At 33.9% G+C, this 26,092-nt stretch overlaps 1 protein-coding gene across 4 annotated transcripts in view; it reads left to right on the top strand.

Moving 5' to 3' along the window:
- Positions 1-3,285: 3,285 nt before the first annotated feature.
- The window catches only part of Nipsnap (protein nipsnap), a 60,175-nt gene continuing 37,368 nt past the window's right edge, over positions 3,286-26,092 (top strand). For all 4 annotated transcript variants that reach the window (XM_075362645.1, XM_075362647.1, XM_075362648.1 and 1 more), the window contains exons 1-3: positions 3,286-3,408; positions 16,577-16,759; positions 25,528-25,696. In XM_075362645.1, the coding sequence (XP_075218760.1) occupies positions 3,335-3,408; positions 16,577-16,759; positions 25,528-25,696 (426 nt within the window). In that variant the 5' untranslated portion in view covers positions 3,286-3,334. The remainder of the gene's footprint in view (positions 3,409-16,576; positions 16,760-25,527; positions 25,697-26,092) is intronic.

Below are 26,092 nucleotides of genomic sequence, written 5' to 3'. Positions count from 1 at the left end.
ATGAAAATGAAGAGGAATATCTAATTCACTTTTTCCAACCGCAGGATCCTAGTATTTCATTCAAGAAATCATTGAGGATAATCAAATATGGGTTCAACTGGAAAATATTTTAAAGATTCTCAAGCCTTCAGAGCTTTTCTATCAACTACTGGAAGAGGACACAACATTGCACCAAAGATGAATGAGGACTAAATAAAAAAATGGCAGGAGCAATAAGCTATATGTTAGTTAAGTTTGTTACCAAAAAGTGCAAGATTTATTCATAACTTCCATTAGCAGGAGTAAAATAAGGTAAAAATGAATTGAACAACTTGTTAATGTACATGAAATGTTTATCATTTTGTAATTATTATCATTTATCATTCTGTAATTGACTATTTATCATTTTGTAATTGCCTATTTATTAATTGTCAATTTATTCATTCTAATGAGTTTAGTTGTAATATTTATAATCTGAAAAAAATACAAACAGTATTTTTGGATACATTATTCACAGTTAGAAGGAACAGTGATTTTAGCAGTTTTTAAGGCTTTAAAAGCCCTTACCCTTTGAGTAACAAAATAAATTTTATATGGCTTTAAAGTACATTAAATGTACTTACTGTTGTAAACATTGTGGCAAAACTCTGTTTTGCCACCAATCCCACATGTGGTTTCTGGGCCCCAAACATGAGACATTTTCAAAATCTTACGATTTGGCGGCCATTTTTTTTTAATGAAGGACACTCAATAACAGTCCAATTTTTTTCATAAGTACTACTTGTACTTAAGAAATAAAAGGTAAAAAACAGGCCTATTACCCTAAGCCCTTCATTATTTATTTTGGGCCCAAAATTTGAAAAAACAACAATCTGTAAACGTAACTTCAATAAATACTACAAGGTTTGGTTATGCAACAAAATGAATTATGAGTACACTAAGAAGAAGTTCCATCGTTACTTATTCCAAAAAGCCTTTTTTTACCTCTGTATGATGTAAAATAAGAATGCTACAGCTCATGGAAAAAGTTATGAAAATAGCTATTTTTACCTGTTGGCCAGTTAGAAAATTGTATATTAGTCCAGAAAATTTTTTTTTAAATATAAAAAAAATTTTTTGGTCTCTACAAGGTGGGTAGTTATCATATACCAAATATCTTTAAAATTAAAAATAGTGATACAATAAAAGTTTTGAAAATTTGTGGAATTAAAATGGAATACCCCATTATAAAAGCGTTATAATGACTGTTAGAAACTAATATTGCATTAATAACAAGATAACACTGGAAAAGTTTTAAGTTCATACAGTTCAATTTTTGCAAGTATTATTACTTTTATTGTTTATAAAAGAACTACCCTACACTTTATGAATACTATACTGTTACTTTCACTTTCACTTTATAATGTTTCACTTTGCAATGTTTCATTTTTACAACAAATCACTTTCACTACTACTGTTTACCAATAACTCACTGAACAACTTCTTGCAATCACTCACTGTCCACACTGGAATACTCATGACGTACTTTTCACTCATTGTTACCACACGCTTACTGATTATTGCTTGTTATTGCAACTGCAACAAACACACCCTTGCAAAACTACTACTCTGTCCACTGGTCCCTGGCAGTATTTATATTCCCTGCTTACAGAACCAGCACCCAACTTGTCCCTTTAATTGTTGAAGCGTAATAATTCTCATTGTCCGCACTTTTAGGTTTTTCTTTAAGTTCTTATTCAGGTAACTCCGGTAATCCTTCTGGTCAAACAAGAGCTTTCAGTAGTTCCATTGTCTATATTACAAAGAACAGATTGTTAAACGGACCTGTTATTTTAAGAAAATAATCCCTTTTAGTTCCTTCTAGATTCTTGTTTACTTTCCCTTTCTTTCTTTATAACTGGAAGAAACCCATTAACCTGGTCTGTTATATTGGTCCTGTTAAATTATATATATCAGCACCTCAGAAGTGAACTTTGTCATCACAAGAGTATGATTTCACACAGTAGCTTATCATTAAATCACCTGTCCCACTTTTCTTCACAAAATGTTATATTGGCATAATATTTTTTACAAATTGTTATTTTTTTAATTATCTTTTTTAAGCCCTTATTATTAGTTTAATATTTTAGGCAGAAGTTTTTGTTTTAAATAATTCTTTTTGAAAAAAATAATTATGAACAAATTATTTACAATTATTTTTGAATAAAAAATAAATATTGATTAATTATAAGTGTATTATTTCGATTATTTTTATCTTACTTTTCTTATTATTTTATTAAGATAAAAATAATCGAAATAATACATTTATAATTAATCAAATATTTATTTTTTATTCAAAAATAACTGTAAATAATTTTTCATAAATAAGTATAACTAAAAATTATGATAATTTTTTAAATGTCAAAATTGTTGTTTTAAATGTTAAAAACAAAAAGCCGTCAATTTAATTCACGTTCAAGTCGTCATTTCTTTATTAGAAGTTGAATTTGAAATACGCGCGTGGCTCGACTGTGAGGAGAACTCGAGCAAGCGATCGGCTCATTCGATCGAGTTCATGGCTCCTCACCGTCCTGTCACGAGACACAAGTACTAATCATACTGAATTTCTCTTCACTCATGGATACAGAGAATAAACTCAGTTCTTACAAATAAAACACGCATAGAAAATAATCACAACATGCACTCTTACACAGTCAGAATTTTGACGTACTTAAACAATATGAAAAAAAAAACACATTAAATGAACAAACATAATAAATTATAAGATCATATACTACAAAAAGGGTTTGCTAACCATTTTAAGGTTTCATTCACACCACCAACGGTAATTTCTTTGACAGGAAGGAGTGGAACAATTAGTTTCACGATGAATATTTTGAAGCACAATTTACAAATATATTGAAAGTCAGCCGTTATTAATTTTTGAATATTAAAAAAAAGAGTTACTAACACATGGTTATAAATAATTTAAATTACAACAGTCACGTGTATTTTTAATATCTCATGACTTTTAAATTAAGCGTAACAAAAATTCGACCAGCAGCTGAGAACGATACGCACGATCAAAACATAAAAGATATCCATTCTAGAGATCCACTGGAAAATTTTTATATTGTGTTAATTCACTGTGAAATTTTTTTCGGAACATTTTGGATTATACGTTCTGAAAATTTAAACTTCACAAATAATACTTAAAAGATAAAGTTAAATTTCTAAAAAACTGATGTTTCATTTTCAAAAAAAACGGATATTTTTCTTTATTATTTTTTTAATAATTAATTGCATTGTTAAGACCATGTTTAGTTTCCGCAATGTTGGCCAAATTGCGTTGTTACTAAGTTGAGATTTGTTGTACATGACTGTTAGGTTTGTGAAGATGTTTACATTATATTCATCGAAATATTTTAAGTGTTCTCGACAAGCAATTAGGTATGATTGATGTTTTATTACTCTTAACAGGTACAATTGTTTTTTGTAATGTTATTCTCATTGCTAAATTGTGGATTTTTTCCCTTGACCATTTAAATAATGTCAGTCTTTTGCCATTTCAAATTGATTCTGGAAGATTATTGTTAGTAGTGTATTCTTTCGAAAGGTAGTTATGTTTTTAACATCCACTTTGTTAAAAAATGATGATTTTGTTTTGCATTTTTACGGAGAAATACTAAAGTTATACAGAAATACAAACTATTCGTTTTTAAAGAACCGAATTGACAGTCACATGGCGGGTACTTAAGTGTTTGTTGTGACTGAATTTTATTAAGCTTAGTTTTTAGACAAAATATTATCCCCTAAATGATTGTTGAATTTCTAATTTGGTATATATGTTAAGTCTTTTGTGCAAAATCTGCCCTGCTTTAGTCTCATTTTACTTTTTTTTAAATGTATTTCTTGTGGGTTTGTTCTGTATGTTTAACAATAATCGGTGTTCCTTATGTGTTAGGGTTTTAGATCAATTTAGTTAGAAATCTCCTGTGTTGGCTGTTGTTTAATTTCCAGTTTTTTAGTTCTGTTAAAGTTTTTGTTTTGAATAATGAACAATTCAGAAAACGTAAAATTGGTAGCATGGCAAAATTACTTAATAAAATTTTATTTAAATAACATTCTTGTTAAATAAAATTCATGACAATTTTTAAATACCTGGAATTATGCTTCCAAAGACTTTTTTAAGGCTGTAATCCAATTCTTTTTCAGTTCTGTTGCAGATGTTGTTTGTGTAGAGTGTTAGGAAACCCAGTAAAATAACTGTTTAGTATGTTGTTTTTGTAAAATGTTGTGTATTTGTTCCTTTTGTGTTTTGAACATTTTTTTTACATTTATATGTAAAATTTTGCATGTTATGGTTAATAACTGTATTATAAATCAAAACGGTCGGCGGGGGGGTTAACTACCACAGGGTGCTGATGTTGCTTTGATTAAGAATATTTGTTGTGTTATCCTACCCTTCATGTTTATGTATTTTTTAATAGTTCTCCAGTTCTTTGTAAGTGATAAGTTGTATTTATGTTAACTAGTACTTGTTTTCACAGTTATAGTATTTTAAAAGAGTAACATATAAAACTATTTTTTGTTTTAATTTTTAAGTGAAATGTGGCTCAGAATTGGTTAGATTATTTCTGTGATGTTTTGTTGAACTACTTACGTAATTTTTAATTAAGTATACATTTTGTTTCTGATCTTAAGTGAGCATATAATTTTAATATAAAATAAATGTTTACCGCTTTTAAATTTACATTAAAACTATTTTTTAAATATGAAGATTGAGTTTTCATAGACATAACCATTAATCTATAGAAGAATATTTTAGTTTTTACTATTAAATTCAATTGTAGGCAGTTTAGGTACAATCTAATTCAAAATTTTAAATATTAATTTTATACGTTGTTGTAACAGAGGTTTATTTCTTATTTATGTAACTATTCTTTGTATTTATTTTTTGTTTATTTATAAAAATTAATTTTGGGTTCTAAATAGTGCAGCTAGATTGTAGGCACACTACTACTGTCAGCATGTATGTGTTAATTGTATATTATTTTTGCATTTTATGAATTTTTTTCATTTTATATTACTTTTGGATTTTCAGTGGTTTTAAACACATAACATAAAAAAAATTTGGCTAATGTAGTACAATTTAATTATAATTTAAATAAAAGTTATTGAAGTATTGTTATTTTATTTTACTGTCATTGCTGTGGGGGTTCTATTGTCGGTAATGCAAAGAAGACTGGAAGTGTGGGTACAGTTATATTACAAATCTGTTAATGTCATACTTTATTGTGAAGCAATAATTTTGCGTATATTTGTAAATATTATTGGATTGTTCTAAGATTGTGCAGCTACGAAGTCTGGCATTATAAACACAGTAGTGGAGGTGGCAGGGGCGATGGTGGTGTAGATAAGAATCTATTTTTTAATTTAGTTAATGTTATTGTAGTAGAGGTTTATATTTCCTTCTTTTTATGTCATACAAGGTGTGGCTATTAAAGAGACTAATGCTGCTATAGAAGAACTGCACATGTGCCAAATTTGTATGACTGACAGCTGTGAAACGTCTTCGATTGTTACCACTCCAGTTTCTGTAGACATTAGTCTGGCTGTGGCCTTCATTTGGATAACATCGGTGTTTTTTTTTTTTTGCCAAAAAAAAATGGTTATTGTTTTATTAGAGCAAAGAATTGTGAAATTTCATATGAAACTTGGAAAAACCTGTACTGAAACTTATCATTGATTAAAAAAAGTATATGGCAATGAATGTTTATCACGTGCGCGGGTTTTTGAGTGGTTTAAGCGTTTCCAAGATGGCCGAGAAGACATTGAAGATGATGTTTGCCCGGGTTGCTCTTCCATGTCAAAAACGGATAAAAATATTGAAAAAATTGGTAATCTGATCAGATCTGACCGTCTGTTAATTATTCGTGTGATTGCTGAAACTGTTGGAATTGACAAAAAATGCGTAAGGCAAATTTTACATAACAATTTCAACATACGAAAATGGTGCCTAAAATTCTCACAATCGAAAAAAAAGAAGCTCATGAAAATGTTTGTTCTGACACTTCTTGGAAAGAGTGATAACATGTGATGAACTTTGTTTTTCACATATGATCCAGAAACTAAGCGTCAATCCATGCATTAGAAGGCCTCAACTTCACTGAGAGCTGAAAAACCTCAAATGAGCAAATCAAAATACAGAACGATGATTGTTTTTTTTTTTCAATATTTGTGGAATTGTGTACCTTCACTGGGTTCCTGAAGGTCAAACTATTAATCAACATTAATTATCAACATTACTACCTTGAGGTCCTTGCTCAACTCTGAAAAAATAAGAAGAAAAGACCCTTGAATTGTGGAAGAACAAGTCATGGGTTCTTCGACAGGACAACACACCAGCTCACACTGCATTGTCTGTCAAGACATTTCTAGCCAAGTATAACATCCCAGTGTTAGACCATCCACCTTATTCTCCTGACCTGGCACCATGTGACATCTGTTCCCCAAGATCATATTTGCATTAAAAGGAACTAGATTTCTAACCATAGAAGCTGTGAAAGAAAATGTATCATGAAAGAGCTCATAGAAGAAGACTTCCAGCACTGTTTCGAACAATGGAAAATTTGCATGGAGTGTTGTAGGGATAGAGGAGGGATGTATATTGAAGGGGATAATAACTGAATATGTATAAATTAAAAATATTTTACAGCATTAGGCTTGTTATTTATTAGCCGCACCTCATATACTTATGATTGTAAGTTATTCTTATTTTCAGGTTTTATAATATTGTTATCACTTCTTAGATAGTCTAATGACTATGAGTATTGTATCCTACATTCAGATCTGTTTTATGTTATTTGTGTTCAATAAAGGACAGTTCTATTTATTTTTATTATATTATGCAATCCCAAGCAAAAATGAAAAAGTTAAAAGTTAATTTTCTATGTTCAAGAAAGGATAAAAGTTAAATATACAGATCGCAAAAATGAAAAGTGAAATACAAGAAGTCAACAGCAACTTACTTTCTAAGTTAAAATTTTTTTAAAAATATACTGTAAACATCCAGAGTGTAAATAGTCATCTTATACAATGTGCTTATATGATCTCATAAATAAATAATGAAGAACACAACAAAGAAATATCAGAATTTAATGGCAGTGACTGCACTAAATACTCCATCAGACAAACTCACATTCATTCGTCAATACAAACAGCACTTATAATATGTATAAGCACTAACATGTCAGAATAACCTCTGCAAATTATCACAAAAAAAATGTGCAAAATATTAAGCACAAATGAAGATTTTACACCTAGCATACAAAAGACATGAATGTCACCTAATCACATTAAAATATTTACAAATCCACCAAAGGAACCAATAAATACGATTATTATTTTACCACACATCTCAACATTAAATTTTCTCTTAAGTAATTGTAGTACTCGGTACTGATTACACTGATAAACATCATTTTTGTTTCCTAACAGGTGATACATTATTTTAATCTGTTTTTTGATGCTGTAAATGAATGTGAACTCAGAATATTTCTATCACCACCATTTCTTAAAGAATTTTAAATTTTAATTAAAGGATTTTTTTCATTTTTCAATGTATAGTTAGCATTTTAAGCTTTATATTGTATTTTGTTAGCTCATTTTTTATTGTTTAAAATTATGTTAACAAAAGGTTAACGTAATTGGTAAGCTATAAATAAAAAATACTAGACAAAGAATTAAATCAAATCATAGTCACATATTATGACATCATATCTAATACTGAAGAGTGAGCTTTCATGGACAAGATTAATAATGTCTGTGCAACAGCAAAACATGTAGCTGAAAACAGCTGTGTTGTTTGTATTAAGCACTGGATTTAGGAATGAATTAATTTTGCTCAGTCTTATTGCTGTCGTGAGTTTGTTAACAGTGCAGTATCATAATGCCTCGATATTGTGTAAATGATGTGGATGCCTTTTGTTATGTATGTGGTGAGTTTACTGTAAAATCAAAAAGAAAAAACATTACACCTTTAATTAAAAAATCATATCATTTGTACTTTCAGTGTAAAGTTGGTGATTAGGATAACACATGGGCTCCTCATATAGAATGCACTAATTGTTCTGTATATTTAAGAGAACATGGCTGAAAGGTACATGGAAGGCTTTTTCATTTGGTGTACCTATGGTTTGGCGTGAACCAAAGGATCATATAACTGATTGTTACTTTTGTTTAACACGTGTACCTGGAATTTTGAAAAAATCTAAACATCTGTAAAATACCGGTACTTCGGTAAACGAAACGGCCGGCTTCCTTCCCGAAGGCGGATCCATGTACTACTGACCTAATTGGTTGCAAAAGTGCTGGAAAATACTCCCTGGTGCCGCTTCAACACCGTCTCCAATCTTGTCTTTACCTTAGCGGATGCTCTACTTTTCACTGCCGACCAGTTTCGATGCTGTAGGTTCTGGTCGACCATGCCAAAAAATGGTTTTGCGGTTTTCCCTGCCTAGGTGGGAGGCAGCTACGACTGTAGTTCAACACGGCTTGTTTCTCCTTCAGCTAGTCGTGCCCTAAAGATGATTTCTTCTCGAAGCTCCGGGACTAGCAGAAGCGTTGTGGGAATTTTCGTGTCGCCGCAGAGAAGCTCTATTTGCACAACTCCCGTGGTACGACAGGAAATAGAATTCAATGCCATCGATATCTTGATATCTGTGTTGGAATTGGCTTGCCACGATAACAGCCAAGCTCTTCGGTTCCAAAGCTGAGGTTAGTTGCAGAATCTATGGCTGCTTTCGTGAATCGTCCTGCTACTTCAGCGGTGATTCTAGGAATGTTTGAGCCTAGTTGAATGAGGGCCCCGGTGGGCTCCACAGCCGGGACCCTTACTCGTTTCCCTGCTGCGACTTTTCGGAAATGGCGCTCCAGGCAGTAATGACACGACAAAGCCAAGCTCACCTACTCAATCCAGCGAGCTCCGCCCAAAACTAACGCGGATTTCGTGAGTACTCTTCAACATTGTAGCTTGTATCTCCTGTTCGTCTGCTTCGATGATGATGGCCCGATGCAGCAAGTCGTCAATATCATGGATGGTTGCCGCTCGCGACGAAAATCGAATTTGAGGTCTGAGGTGCTCCAGCAATATTGGTAGGAAGACAACTTCACTACCGGGAACTAGTCGGTGAATGAGTTTCCTCTTCTGCAACAGGAAAAGCTCCTTTGATTCATTAGCTCCTTGCGTTTGTCCGTAAAGTTGAGACCAGAGCTTGGCAGTAGTTGCTGGTGGTGATATTGATGCCGAAATCGGTCGATGAACTAGGACCAATCGAATTGTAGGTCTTTGTGTTGCTTGTCCCAGGACAGAGCCTCTCCTTTCAGCTGTCCTTCGGCGTACTCGGCCCATTGCTCAACAGGCACTGAGTTTCTAGACCATTGTAACTGAGTTTGTAGACTAGAGAGGAACAGTTCTGGGTCCTCATGTGTGAGGCCGCTGAAGGTTGCCGTTATCACCGGCGGAAATGCTGCAGGAAACCAGGCAGTCAATGTTGTTGGGCGCCTTGTGTGTTGGTCTGTCGGCTAACATGTGGTCAGCAGAGGCGTGGCTATGTCCAGACGATCTTGGCGCCACTTGTCGTCGAATGGCTTCGACGGCTCGTTGTAATTTATAACAACTTCCACAACTTGTGGTAGCCCTGAAAAGGGCCGTTTTTTACGTTAGCTCTGAGAAGAGCTGTTGGGTTCGGAAGCTGATCTCCGGCGAAATCGGAGAGTTTTCGGCTCGTCTATTGAAATCAGACCGGGTTTCCCCTCAGCGGCAGTTGGGTCCCCAATACAGCGTGGCAGTGGTGGCCCCCAGAGCCCCGCAGTGTCGGGTCGGCTCGTTCGTCTTTCGCCGGTACGGCCGAGGCGGTTTACCCGAGCGATCCCACGCTGAGCCGGCTCCTGCTACTGAGTCCGCTGGCCAGGATTGAAGACCGGCGAGCTGGAGCGGGAAGGTAGTGTCCGCGACTAGCGGCTCCTTCGGCGAGCCGGCCATGCCTGCTGCTCCGGCGAGGATGTTGGCCTCCGCCGGGAGTTCCCACGTTTAGGCGGCCAGGGAATTACTTCTGTCTTCTTCTATTTCGTCCTCCTCGTACTCAGCCTCTAGCTCCGTACTGTAAACTTGCTTTGCAATACCGGTGCGATTTTCTGCAAGAACAGTGTCCTACATACACGTCGTCGGGGTTGCACAACGAGCCCTGACTGGCTTTACCGGAGGTCGTCTTTAGACCCTCTAACTGATAACATCTCACAGTCATCAGCCAGGCCTCGGTCGGGATGCTACCGATGTAAATGCCTCAGCAGACATTTGGATCAGTAAAATACAGATCAAAGTTTGCCTTCACGTACGCTTCAAACGGACATCTTCATATCCAACCTAACATGATTCTTTCAAACTAGCTGACCGAAACCGCGGAAGCGCGAACCCCGCACCTAGTCCAAATTTGACAGCACCGTTCGTGACTGTGAATACCTCAGAAAACGAACGAGTTGAAAGTTAAATCAGTGCTACACTCATACCAATCAAAATTATGTTTTATGCAACATAGAAATTCAGACCTACACCCAAATAGTCGACCAATTTAGGTCACCTAACAAGGGGAACGTAACTCCATTCCGGTCCGTGAAGGAGCCGGGGCAAACTCCGCACCCCCACCCGGTAACATCATGGAGTCTCGAATGGCATTAGCAAATCACAATCAGGACCGCCACCGGCGGAACGAAGCCACACCCGCGGTCACACGGGCTACCATACCCCGGCAGCGTGGCCACCCCCACCAGCGAAAGCCCCAAATCGAATCACAAACAATACTAATATAACCGTGGCACGATGCCAATGCGCCTACCTTCAACCAGTCCAATACCTAGGCCGGAACCCTAGCCACCCGAGATCCTACCACGATCAAATACCTCGATTAAACCCTCTGCAAACCTGCACACCGCAAAGAAAACCAGCCACTATAGCTCACGGATCATCCAATTAATACAGAGATCCAGAAAGATATGTATTCTCTCAAGTTCCCTAACAGCTCGTGAACGTTCGACCTCATATCGGGGACAGACATGGAGAATGTGGTTCACTGTATCATCAGCCCCACAATCTGGGCATTGACTCGACCAGACGAAACCTAGCCAAACTCACCCGTAAGGCACCATGCCCGGAGAGAAACTGTTTGATATCCCTTTCAGACCAGAGTGTAAAATTACAAAAGGAAAACAATGTTTTTTGTATTTCCTGCCCACTATAGACCCCCAAAACATATAATAATTTATTTTGGAATTTTTCCCCCACCACTTCTATTGTTTTTAGTACCCTCACTTTTGTAAGGGTTGGGACTCCACGCCACTGGGAATACACTTTATTTATTTTTGAAGATGGTTTTTTTGTCAATCGGTTACTGTTATGTTTACTATTTTTATTTTTTTACCTGCTTTGGCATTTGCATAGAAAACAACTTGTATTAATTTGTATAATATTAAGTTGATGCTTATAAAATTAAAAACCCCCTATTTTCAAATTACGTAATATTTATTTTTCAATTTTTTCTACATACTTTCTAGTTACTTACATTCATATTTTACTTACAACCAATTCTCTTTACTACTACTATTTAATACATTATACTACTTGCTATGAAATGCTAAGAAACAATTTTTGAAGATAGGCAGAGATAAACATTACACTTTGTACAGCGAACTTTAGTTCGTTTCTGACAACCTTTCATATGTCACATCCTTGGAGCAGTGAGATTGTCCGCATTTGGCCAGTGTGAAAAACTATTCAATCTTTTTTCAATGCATGGAAGTGGGTACTCTTTTTTTAAATGGGGGTTCTATTTCATTATCCTGTTCCTCAAATGGAATTGTGTCAGTAGCAGCTACTAGGTTTTCACCTAAAGCTAAACGGAAATTTAACAAATCAAGTATATCATTTTTTGCAGTACCATTATTTTTTGCATTCTGTCTGTATTCCATCCAGCTATTTACTACTGCTAGATCAATGAAATGTATTGCAGTTTTTAGTGTCCATTAACTTGTTTTAAAAAATCTGTTGGTCGCAAATATCGACACCTCCCATTTTCTCGTTATATTTTTTTACAACATTGGGACAAGATAAATTGATATAATGTTTTTCCTTTTTGTCCCATCGCCTAACTTCATGTTCCGGTGTTTTTCCGTGAAATGTAGAGGCTAATGTGACAACTTTGGAATCCTTCCGACGAACTATACAAACATTGTCGTCTTGTCTACATATTTCTTCACGATCTCCACGCGCCGTACTTTTCTCCGGCTTAAAATTGACATTTTTCACTCTGTTCATTTGAATAGTACCGGTTCTGTGTACGCTTCATTTTCTTCGTCGTTATTTGGTACATCTGGTATCTTCCAGCGTCGGTGTCTCCATCGGATACGGTCCTTGATACGATCACTTATTGGTCTGTCCGATTGTGGGGGCGATGGGCACCGATCCTCTTCATCTTCGTCATCAGCCGGTACATTGAAAGGGCATACAAATGTACAATCATCATCGGTCAAACAATCGATATCTGAATCGTCTAATAAAGCTAAGAAAGCATCATCATTCAGTGCATTCTCATTTATATCTGTAATGAGAAATAATAACCATTTTTTTGTACATTATTTTTATATATTCCTTTCTCAAATTAAAAAAAAAAAAAAATTAACCAAAATGTTATGAAAAAGCATAAAATTAATATCGGTAGTGCTACTAATTTAACTTCTGCAGGAAAATAAAATTAGTTGTCACAACAATGTTTACAATATTCAGTACGATGTTAGCAGCAGTCAGTCCTAGACCTCACAAAAGTGAGGTTAAAGATTTGGCCACTAAAAAAAAATATTAAATATCTTCCTACATATGATCTAAATACAACATTGTGAAGATAATTCATTTCTGAACATTTTACATTACATAAAAGGTATGTCACAATTAAATTAAAAATAATATAAAAATATTTACCTGCTCGTGATGTGGAAGCCACACAGTTACACTAACTGAATATTCAACGTAGTACAAAATAGTCTCTACAAATTGCAGCACCAGTAGGATCACAGAGATTATAGTTCAAAACCAGCAGAATATTGCTATCCAGGTCTAGTCACTTCCAATACATTCTGTAAATAATTGCAGCTTGAAAACCGAACCCTCAAAAAAGTGAGAGTAGGGTCCGAAAGGGATATACCGATTGGGGGAGACCCATCCAATCGCATCTAAATCAGACACTATAGGAAATATACCATGCGTGTAGCGACCTGTGGGGGATTCGTCCCACTTGACCTGCCAAGACGCTGGGTCCCGGTCTTCAATCTCCTGTTTTCGTTCTGACGTCAATAGGTTATTTACCTTGAAAATGTAGCGTTCCTTACGCTCATTAGTCAAAATATCTATTGGTTTGACTCCGGCTATATCACAGACTGTCTCTCGCGAGACTGTTCTATAACCACCTATAACAGCCAGCAAGAGGAGTCGCTGAGCCCGCAGCAAAATGTCCGCGTAATACCTAAAATCCAAACGGTGAGCCCAGACAGGTGTAGCATATAGCATAGTAGCCTCACTGACACCTTTGTAAAGGATACGCATGGTACGGTAATTCAACCCCCAATCGGGATGAATGACTCTACGGATTCCATAAAAAGCATCAGCGGTCTTTTTTGCCACATACTGTAGATGTTCCTTGAACCGAAAATTCTCATACAGGATAACAACCAGGTATTTTTGAGCCGTAACAAGCCGAACGCGGATTCGTCGGGAAGCAGCCAATCGGCCCATAAACAACATCATTGTGATTTTCTCTGGGCTGAAAATCAGCATCGTCAGCATAAGTGACGACTCAACCACATGGCAACCTCAAACCCAACATGGAATCGAATTCTGTGATCCAAAGAAGGGGACTCAGAAAACTGCCTTGAGGGCATCCTTCAGTTAAGGTCTTAGGAACGTCCGAGCCGCCATCACGCAGGGAAACGGTCCGATGGCTGAAATAACTTGAGAGCACTTCTCATTCATTTCGTGAATGACACTAATGCTTCTGCATCTGAAACAGGGCAAATGGCCGCCATAAATTATTAAATGTTCCGGATATGTTCAGAAAAATCCCTAATACATATTTTCATGAACTAGTGGAAGCTATATCCATGGTCTTTAGTATAGCATCCTCAGTGCTCTTGTCCGGTCGGAAACCATACTGGTTGTCCATTAGAAAATGTTCAGTGACCAATTTAACATTAATACGCAAATATATGACCTTCTCAAAAATCTTGCCAATCGCAGGCAAAAGCGGTAGTGGACGGTAAGAAGAACTAACAGTTGGATCTTTGTCGCCACCTTTGAACAACAATACCGAGTCTCCACGCTTCCAACACGCCGGAAAGTGGCCGGCGAAGAACAACCTATTAAATATTTTAGTTAGAGGACCAATAACCACTGGAAGCGCTTGGACGAGGAACTCCACTGTGATACAGTCATATCGGGGGCCCTTGTGCCGTGCCATACTGCAGATCACCTGACGTACCTCCGCCTCGGTGATTTCAGAAGATTGTAAGTCGGTCTCAAAAATCGCTTCTTCCCGCCTGACACGCCGGTGATATGAAACCTCACCCACCATAGTGACATCCGGGAGCAAATCATTCAGCGAAATATTAAGTACACGGTCCTTATCAATTACCACACCCTCGCGGGTCGACAAAGCTGACAAGAGGATCTCTTCCCGCGCTTATGTCCAAGGGCTCTATATGCAACGCCCCAAGGATCTCTTTTCCCTTGCTCCTGAACGAAGGAACAGCAGGAATTACGCTTGGAGGACCTAATGTTATAAAAGTACCTAGCCCTCCTGCGGTAATCCGCAGTTAGGGCCGCACGCCGATCGGGATCACCCTCTCATTGCGCAGCCCTTTTGAGTCGATTCACAGACTGCTTCATTTTTGTCAGATTCCGAGACCACCAACCAGATATACGTTCCCGGCCAGTGCCTCTAGGAAAGGCGGCTACAGCCGCCGCCACCACCGCAGAAGTGAAATTTTCTGCCAGGACGTCTAATGGCAGGCCATCAAAGTCTCGAGAAAAAATCTCCAATCTGGACTCCAACAAAGAGGAGAATTTTGGCTAGTCTGCCTTCCTATGCAGGAAGCACCCCTGGTAAACAGGAAGGTGTCCCTCATGGCCATCGTGCAGCTCATCTGCTATTTCAAAAAGTATCAACCGATGATTGTTAGAACAGTCGTCAACCACAGACCAGTCAAGGATCCTGCCAGGGATGTCCCTACCAATGGTGATATTAGTATTTGTACCTGAAAAGGCCCTTCGTCCGTCAACCATACCAACAAGTGGCAAACTGGTCTGCAACATTGAAGACCTCAAATTATGCTGATCAATGAAACTATCAATTAAGCCACTGCCATGATCGGTGATTCCAGTGTGCCAGAAAAGTAACCTATAAACAGTCTGCTTGAGACGTAAATTTTTGAAAGAAACCAGAACCCACTTCAAAGACTCAGTGATATTTCTGAATATCACGCCTACCTATTTTAAAGACCAGCCTGCAGTCCCGCTGGAAGGTGGCTTCATCCAAATTAGTGTTCTGCTCCCTAATGAGGGACAAGACATCCTCATCGGTAAGGCTACGGTTAATGTCGTAGACTATAATTCAGGTCCTAAGCGTTCTCTTCAGGTCTATTTTTACATCCAATTGCTTAACTGCAGTGGAATCTCTAAATACCTGAATGGTCTCTGTATCATCCACTACTACAATTAATCCCTTGGTCTCTTTGATGTTTCTGATTGTAAGACCCTTCCGGTCACCCCAAAGGGCAACCTGGAGATCTTTCTTCAGCTGACTGCTGGACACAGTCAAGCCCTCCACTCTGCTGACAAATATAACCTCAAGTTTCTTGGACTGGCTGGTTTCATGTCTGTTCCTAAGCATCTCAGCATACCTACATGGTTGCATCGGGTCCGGGGCTGGTTTCTGAACTGCAGTTACTTCCTTAGGCTTCCGGGCAAGATTTTCAAAACCCTCCAATCTGACTGCTACCATATTAATTTGGGTTAGATTCATAAAAAGTGACCACTTTCGTGGAATTTTAACATCCATTGTAGAATGAATTACATATAGCCGAGTAGTTATAGCAACGCACTTGCGGAGGGTAGTAGATGTACAGCTGGAAGTGGAGGAAAAAGCACCTTGCTAGAACGGCCCTGCTAAACATGTATACTGTAGAAGCAGTATACATGTTTAATTAAGTTTGCCTCCAAAAGCGACCATTATTTAACCAAACCATGAATGGTCATTTAGAAGAGGTTTCATTGTATATTTAATAGTAAAAAATATATATATAACTATTTAATTGATCGCAATCATCTGACTTAGTACTGTATTTTCTTTCTTTTTTTTTATTCATCTCAAGTTTGCTCTATTGTATTCCCTGTTTAGATGCATTTCAAGTATTGTATTATGACAATTGTTTCCTGTTTATATTGAAAAACTTTATCAATTTGTAGATTTCCATAATTACTAATTTACTAATATTAATTTTACTTAATAAATTTCAGATTGGTGTCGACAACCCGTGTCAGTAATGATGCCAGTGAAAGTTGGTTGAGTAAACTGTTGGTTCGAAAAATTGAGCCTACCAAAGAATCACATTCCAGAATGCTTTCGGATAAGGAAGTGATTTATGAATTACAAACTCATAATGTTCAGCCTAGTGCAGCCGATAAATATATTAAAAATTAGTAAGTAGAAGTTATGTGGTTGGCAAACACTGACCTACATGTAAATGTGAGTAATGTTGTATTTAGTGAGTCAAACTTTATGCAAACCTCAGTTTTAGTTAATTAAAATAAGTTGGAATTACCAAAATCCAGACATAAAATATAATTTCATTTGAAAATACAAAGAAAATAATAAACTACTTGCTTTCTTGTTATGTTTCACGTATTAGTAAAAGTGGAGCTCACCAAAAAACATTTTAAATCTTCTCTCTAAGATGTTGCATAACAGTATTTAATTGGTAGCAGTGAAGATTGAAAATAAACATATAAAACAGTCTGTGGGATCGGCAGTACTAATCTAGCAGCTGGCGTAGTGTTTTTGAGATCACTCGATACGGTTCTAGGTTTAATGAAGTATTAAAAGTTTTGGAGGTATTTATTCATTATAGATAACGTTTTAACTGAACAGCTGGTTGCTTATTTGCTACTTACTATTATTTAGTGTGATCATCTGCACCCTTCACCAGTAATTATCCTTACATTAACTTGAAGTTTTGTTCACTACCAGCTGCAATTCGAAGTGCCTGCCATAGGTTGTATGAATTCCCTTCTCAAATTCATTGGGGCTTTGTTGACTGCAAAAACATTTTTTCTAGGATCAGACATGGTTCAAGAGTCAACGTAGATTTTGGTGTGGGGTACCTAACCACACTAGTGTAGTGATCTGGCTTCAGATAACACCTCATAAATTAAAGCTGCTGTACAGACTGACCAGCAAAAGGGCCAGACCAACTTGGGATCACTTGCTAAGGTGTGTGGGAGCCCCAAGCAAAGTAGAATACCCAGGTCTGAAAGTATAATCTTGCATATTTGAATAATAACTGTTACTATCATAACCCCAAATTTTACTTGTTGACACAGGGGCTTTGATATTGTCTCCATGCCACAGGAGGCTATCAACTTTCTACAGAAACTATGCTAAGTATTTACACATAGATCAACAGCTCATCATATGGCTTGATGTTTTGCTTCCTGGACTTAGGCCTCTGCTATATCAAGGGCCCAAAGACCTAGATATGAATGGAAAAAGTTTTATGTAATATGAATTATACATAGTATGATTGACCAGGCCCTATTATGGCTGGATATTTAGAAGAAAAAGAAATATATATATTGCGAAGGTTGAGGGTGGATGCGTAAAAATTGTTTAAATCTTCTCTAGGAATATCTGTTTAGTTAAAACTTCTTTCTTTTATAGAATTTATATAATTTTTTTAATTTTGTTATGTTAGCAGCTTCATACAATTTATATTACATTAAAATGGCATTGTTTTTTTGTTATTAATTAATCTAATCCTTAAACTGGCAATCAGTTTTGTTGCTGTGATTTTTTTCTTCCAACTGGCAACATCAATAAATTGGATTTCCTACTTGCATTGTATTGTAATTTTAATCATTTTGATTTAAAATATTGTATTGTTTGTTTATAGTTCTATATTAGGTACATTTTTATATACAAAGAGGAGAGTCTAAATAACGAGACTAATTTTTACAGGGAGATTTAAAGCTTGCATAGTAGCAGTCCTGCATGAATACAAGTACCCAGATGTGTTGTCTATTTCGCTTGTCAATTTCAAGTTGATTGTTGTACTTGGTGACTGTTAGTGTTTGTTCACGTAAAGTATGTTGTGATTCTTTATTTTATCATGGCAAGAGCAGATCGATTAGCAATGTTAATCAACATCTTGGAAAATCAAGACTTTTTAATAGCATCTTTAGTCTCCAGAACCGTCATAAGATACTACTTCAGAGAATAAATGAGGATGATATGTATGAATGTAAATTAAGTGTAATCTTGTACAGTCTCAGGTTGATCATTACTGAGTAACAGTTAATTGCTTTCATTCAGATTTGAATATTAGACAGTGAATACCGGTGTACTTTGGTGGTTGGGGTTCAGTTAACCACATGGTTCAGGAATGGCTGGCCTGAGACTGTTTAAAACTATGCCTCAGTTACCTGTCATCCATATCATTCGCATCTCATTGGGCCATGAGGGAGTTTCTTATTGTCACTATCAACAGATTTTAACATACACATTAGGAAAAAAAAATGCACCTTCTCAATGTAAAAGATTGTGGTATTGAGGGTTTTTTTGTAAATAATGTTGGTGGGTGTGATTTTGGAATAATTTGGTGATCTATTTTTATTTCTTTTTTATACAAGTTTTTAAAAAAATTCTTGTCCACAGCCTCATTCACTTTGGGTGTTATTTGAAAGTTTATAAAAGATAGTCACACAATATTTGTACATTTAAAAGGCATTGCAGTATTTTAATTATTCTATCTATTTGCACCATAACATTTATAGCTGACCCAACATTAGTTAAAATTCGCTCTTGAAAATGTCAGCCATTCTTGCCGAGCTCACTAGAATATTGCATTATTGTAATTAGTGTCTTCTAAGTTTTTAATGTCAATCTGATGCCTGTTAGACTTAAATAAAAAAAAAATTTATCGATTTTTTTACTGTTGAGTGACAAAGTTGAAAATGCTCTGCTGGTTTGTAGAATTATTAATGCCAGTTCAAGGATTAAATTATCTAGAAGTTATATTTAATATATTAAATATGATATAAGCCTCTCTCCAGATACGTCTAGAAAGTTTTTGTCTTATGGAATTGAATTCATATGAATGATTGTCAACTTTGTATGACTGATTCATAATTATTCATGGCTTGAGAGACAATATCAGTGACAATGGAGCAGATGTTATAAGTTCAGTTAATTCAAACCAATCAATTGTTACTTTTCTTAGATCAGACTATTAATTTAGCTGATAAAATGTTTTACAGAAACAAGGAGTGTGGCAATAGAATTTCTTTAAAGCTGCACATATAAGAAGAAAATTTGGGAATAATCTGAGTTTCATTTATTTGTAATAAAAAGAAATGTCATTAGCATACTTCAATTTATTGTTGAGAATTCTTGAACCTACTATTTGCAGAGTAATGTGTAAAAGGTTTGGTTACATCCACAGAAGACTCAAATGTTACATAAATTAAAATGATGAACTCAGAAGAGTTGAGCATAGAAATTTCATGGTGTAGTCAATGTTATTTCATGGTATTCAATGAAAGTTTAAGCTTGGCATTATTGTTGTGTAACTCATCTGTGGAAATTGATAAAACTTTGTATCAAAAATGTTTAGATTAGATTATCTGAATTCTAATTTGTAATACACTTTATAAAGTTATTTAAAACGTAACTGTTATAGAACGAGAATGTTCCCATTTTTCAAAAATGTTTTCTTTGAGAATATGTATTGTTTACAGTTTTTAACGTAAAAAAATTGCCCTTTTCAGTTGATGTTCTTGGATATTTTTGAATTCTGTAAATTTCTTCAGCCTTCTAGTATGGGGAGTTCAGAGTAGTGAAATTTCTTGTCTCTATATCAAGACTGTCTTAATAATGTCTCAATAAAAATGATTTTGTTTTAACTGCTGCTATTGTATGTAGAAAAAGTCATCAGTCAAATAGAATGTAAATCAGTTAAAAATTTCTTTAATGGTATTTTGAATAATTCTACATTTATATAATCTTTTACTGTATTTGAAATTTGTTAGATTAATTTAAACCCTGTATATGATAAATATCCTTTAAAATAATCTTAAATTATATAGTTTAATGATAATATTGTTATTATACCTTGTATTATACTATAGAGTTGTTTATTAATTAAGTCTTAAAATTGAATTAGAGCCATTTAATTTATATCGTACTAATTAAGAGAATCATTTTATTTAGTTTCTGTTTATTTAAAATTTTAATCTATCATTTACTTGTTGATAGTTTTTTATTAACATACTTTATCTTAATATTTTTTTTAATTAAATAAAATGTAAATATTCGTTTACTCAATAACATTAATGCTTTCCAATGATTCATATTTATTTGATTTATGATAAAATTATAAAATCAAATACCTCTGCAGATTTGGTTATAATAGTTTCACTTAAAATAGCTATTGTTTGAGTGGTAGGTCGGGTATAAATGTTAATAGTCACTCAAATGACTTTCATATAGCCGGTCAATGATGATAGTAATAATAGCATTACTATTATTATCTTTATTTATTCTTAAGGTAATCAACCATATATCTGTTGTATTACATCATGAAATGCACGATCGATGTTTCACTTACAGTTTAAGTTTTCCAAGCGTCAAACAATTTTACACTGGTATACCATTCATGCAACTTTCTCATATCCATCCGATTATTTGAGTGACATTTATTCTTAAAGATACAAAAAAAATTTTTTAGTAAAACTGATTTTTTTTATAACTATATATTTTCATCTGGTGCTGTATGGTACCAGTTTCTCAACAGTATGTCAAAAGCAAAAGTACGAGTTAGAAGTATAAAACAATTTTTTATTTTTAATATATTTTATTTTTTTACTATTTCATTCAAGGGCTGATGAAAAATTTACTAAAATTAACTGTTGTAACTATGAGAAACAACTACTAAAACAATTTGAAGATATAAACAATACTATAAAGAATTTATGTGAAAATTTAAAAAGGTATTCTCTAAGTCAGTGTCAGTTTTTATCATGAAATACATTGTATGCATCTATTTTTAATTTATTCATGTGTGTCTGAAACATTTCCCTGTCCCAAGTCACTTTTGATGTAAACTCAGGGAACAGTTTTCTGGTGTACATTATCATCTTGACCCTTCCACAGTAGGAAATAGAAAATCTGAAAGTTCTAATCAATGCATGTGATGATAAAACATTCATCCGAGTACACAATCAGTTTATCTTCACATCTCTATATTATGTTTTACAAGCAACATATGCATATTATTCTTTTATATCTATGAGGCATATCCCTAAAGTAAAGACTGCTGGGAAATTTCTCTCCTTAAAGTTGGCAAACCTGTGTCGTTCATGGCCACGCTAGTAATGTCCACACTGCATTGTTGTCTGTAAGTTGTCACGTTGTAGTATCTATGATTACATGTGAGTTATTATGTTATGAAATGAATAGGAAAATCGATGTTGCCGCCGACTGTTTTTGTCTAGTTTAAGAGAAATAAAAAAATATTTAATAAGTTCTCGGAATAAATTTTTTTACAATGAAATGGTCTTTACTTTAGAGATAACCTCTCGTATATTTTTACTGTCCTGACTATAGTTTTATTGCTGCTGCTGCGGCATAGCTATAAAGGAAAAGTGTGTAGTGATCGTCTAAAATAATGGGTGTCAGGGTTCTTGGAAACATCAACTTTTCAAAATCCCCTTAGTCCAAAAAACAAAAAAAGTTATAGAAATTTGTGGTGTATGTTGACCTGTATTTTTATTAATATCTCTGGACTGGTTCAACATAATTTTTTGATAACGGTTTATAAAATTTATAAACATAAGGCATTGGTGGCATTATTCCAAAGTTTTAATTAAATCGAATTTATGGTTGGGGAATATTCAACATTATTTTTAAACAGTTTTCTCTGTTCATATTTTGAAAACCTGTTAAGCAAAAAAGTAAAAATTTGTCACAAATATATATATATATTGCAGCTTTGGCATGATTTTTTTACCCCATCAGACAAGGGGGCATCAATGTAGCTGTATTTTTTGTAAACTATTATTTTTTTAACCTTGTGAATAACTGAATTAAATTGGGCCAGCTTATTTAAGTAAAAAATTATTCCAGTAAATAAACTACTAATCCCAAAAAATATGGGGCTGAATGGGACCCGTACTTAAAATAACGGTTTTTAAACTTTTATTTTCAAGACTGAAAATTCAACTGTATCCAATATTAATGAAGATAATAGGAATTTTTAAAAAGTGAATTCCACGGGACATAACTTAATTTAAAATTGAGCCAGGGCTTCTAATGGAACCCAAATCTTTTGACAGTTTTTCTCCCTTTTATTAGTACTCTTATTACAGTATATTTTCTTTAAAAATATAATTTGGTGAAGGAGGTTAACTGGGACCTGAAATGTTTACTAAAATTTTTAATTTTTTTCCTCAATTATACTTTTAAATATTGCAAAATCGTCATTTGATCAATGAGATCAAATTAAACACAAATTTTTTTACTGAGCATTTTGATTTTTTTTTTACAATCTACTCTGAATATTGAACAATTAAACCATTAATATTTAAAAGCCTTATATGGTGTATTTTAAATAAAAATCACTCAAGGCCAAAGCTAAGAAAATTATGCAGAATGTTTTATAAACATATATGCAAGTTCATTTTAGCAATAACTGGTAATTACTTTTAACTTTCCTCAATTATAAACACTTGTTTTTTTAAAACGCAGTACACTTTTCTTGTTACTTTGAAACCTAGACTTCTTCTTATTTTAAGAGAATTTAATTGAATCTTGTATATTTTATTTTGTATAAGATTAATTTATCGTTTATGTAGTCTACACTTGTCAATTTAAAAATGTGTGCACATGTGGATGTAGTATACACTTGTTTGTTACAGGTTTTTTTATGTTGGATATTGATTAGAACTGCCTAATGCTGAAGCGGAGCCCTTTTAAATTCTCAGTTTGATTCTTTTCTGTTATCCTCCCAACAACCACTAGAACCAGCCTAAAAGTAGTAAATTTTTCTATTTCATCAAGCATAGTTTAAGTAAGATACTTGTCGACAAAAAATATGAAAAATAACAACTAATATGGTTACATATTGTCAGTTAATAAATTATATAACTGGTTATTATACGGTTTTAAACATCACTAATGAACAAGAACAATGGTGTTGTAAAAACCAAGTGTTCAGTAATGATTTAAGCATGTCTAAATACATAATTACAAGATTCCAAACTAGGTTCAGATAAAATACTGTTATTTATTCATGGAATTTTGAACTAAAATCAATAAGATTATGCGAACAGGAGCTAGGAATAAATTATAATACCTCTGTAGATCAGAACAGTTACCTAAGGAAAGTGTATACAAATAAAAGTATTAACAAAATATGAATATCAGAGGCCAGGGCCTCACAGTTATAATTGATGAATTCTTTTTGTGAAAAATAAAAAATAATAGTGTATGCTAGAGCTACAATGGTGTGTTAAAATCTCAGTAAAAATTAGAAACGTTATACTTACCTGTTCAGACATTTTATGGTCCAATAATCGGGGCTTACCTAGAAATTGTTGAAACACTGTGGTGATTAGTGAAAAGTAATCATAAACATAACCGTGCCATGTCAGCATTTTAATCGATAACTTCTTGTCAAGTATATGTGGCAGTGTAGTACTGCAAGATATCGTAAACCATTCCAGACTATTTTTAAGGAATTGTAGCATTCAGCTAGTAAAATAAGTATTAGGTCTATCTGAAAATTCGTTTGTGATATGTTGTTGATAATAAGTTTAATAGGAAAACTTAATATTAAGGGAACAGTAACAAAAAAAAGCTTATTTATGAGTTTGATAATGCGGTTTTGCATAAATTCAGTAATATGTAAATTAATTTACTGGTTTGCCCATTTAAAATTTTAATGTTTTCACCTAATCTTGCAGATAATCCACTGTCAGTAAAACAATCTTGTAAACTTACTGGTCATAAACTATTTGCATCTTAATTTATTTAGATAGTAAACATATCACAGCCTTAGATAACATTATGTAAGGGAATTAATTAGTCGCTATGAAATTATAATAATTACTGGTGTGTAAGAATGACTGGTTCAAAACATTTAATTTACTAAAAAAAGTTGTCATTATATATAATGAAACAAACTGAATATGCTTTGGCTTAGAATATAATCTTTGTACTACAATATAAAAGTCATATATAAAATAATAGCTCAAATCCTTTACTAAAGATTTTTAATAATTTGGGATGAAATGTGATCTCGTGCAATAATAATTCATAATTTTTTTTATAAATTATTAATAATTATTTATTATTAAAAACTTGTTTAGTTACTATGTTTCAGCTACTAAAATAACTGAAATGATCTACAGATGGGTGCAAGTCATTACAGTGACTTAAAAAAATTGTATTGAAGTCTTATATTTACTTAGTAAGGTGTGCCTATTGTACTGCATATCATACAAGGAGAGTATGATGCAAATTTTACCACCTGCTGCTATACTAATGATGTGGTAAGATATCATGTAGGAACAATATGCCTTTATGCAGCACTTTTTCTTTCCCAGTAGGCAAGTTTTTTTATATGCATTACTCACCAAAAAGTTATTGAAGAAGTAGAAAACACTTTTTAACGTTCTACTTCGTCTTTAGACTAATTTTATATTTATATTTTCATTTTAAAATTTGCTGTGTATGATATACATGTTCCTTCTATTGTTTTGTTTATGCCCATATATTGTTTATGCCCATTTAAAAAAAAAATTCATAATTTATACACCATTCAAAAGTTTACCCGTAATTTCAGGCCAGCAGATATTACAATCTTATGGATTTACAGTCCTACTTTATGCTTATCTTTTTAAATTAATTCATTTGTTACTGTCTGTTAATGTTGTGTATGACTAATTTCACTCAAGTAAAAAAATTTTTGTTTGAAATATCATTTGAATTTCCACTTGTTGGGCTTAACCAAACTGGTTTTCTGTTTATTACATTGATAAAATTGTTATTGAATGTAAATTAAACTTATGAACTTTACAACTACTTTTAACTCATTTTTTTCCATATGTGTTATTATATCAAAATATTAGATAGAGTTAATTTTCATACTTAGTCACAGGTACAGTCAGGTAAATTTTCATGTTTGATTTTTCAGTGAGGAGTTGGTAAACTTGATGCAGCATCATAATAAAGATACAAACTGTGACTTGGTTGCTTCATGGAATGTACATGTTGGAGATTTGGACCAGTCTCTGCACCTCTGGCGTTACACAGGAGGTTTTGCTAGCATCGATAAGTCAAAGAAGCTTCTAATTCTTGATAAAGTAAGGAAGACAGACTAAATACTACCTGCAAATACCTACAACTTGATGTTGTAGGTAAGTGATAACTTAGTATCAGTATATGATATTAATTTAATAGAATTATTTGTTTATTCATTCGGTAAAGCAATTTTGAATAATAGTAATTAAATTAAAGATGACTTTTATAATGTGATTTTAAAATTTTATGATTTTGATTGAATTATCAGTTCAATTGCCTTGTGACCTTTAACCTGTTAACTTTTATTTAATGTTTCTTCCAAATGAAGATTACACAAAATTGTTCTACTGCTATTAATTGGTCATCTCTTTTATTTAAAAGTTGTATGCTGTGTCTATTTCAGTTTAAACTATTTTCATTTTTTCTTAAATTAATTTTTTTTAGCGATTTTAATTATC

Source organism: Lycorma delicatula, chromosome 4 (assembly GCF_047948215.1).
Source record: "Lycorma delicatula isolate Av1 chromosome 4, ASM4794821v1, whole genome shotgun sequence".
Lineage (NCBI taxonomy): Eukaryota > Metazoa > Arthropoda > Insecta > Hemiptera > Fulgoridae > Lycorma > Lycorma delicatula.
This window is presented reverse-complemented; position numbering and strand designations above follow the sequence as displayed.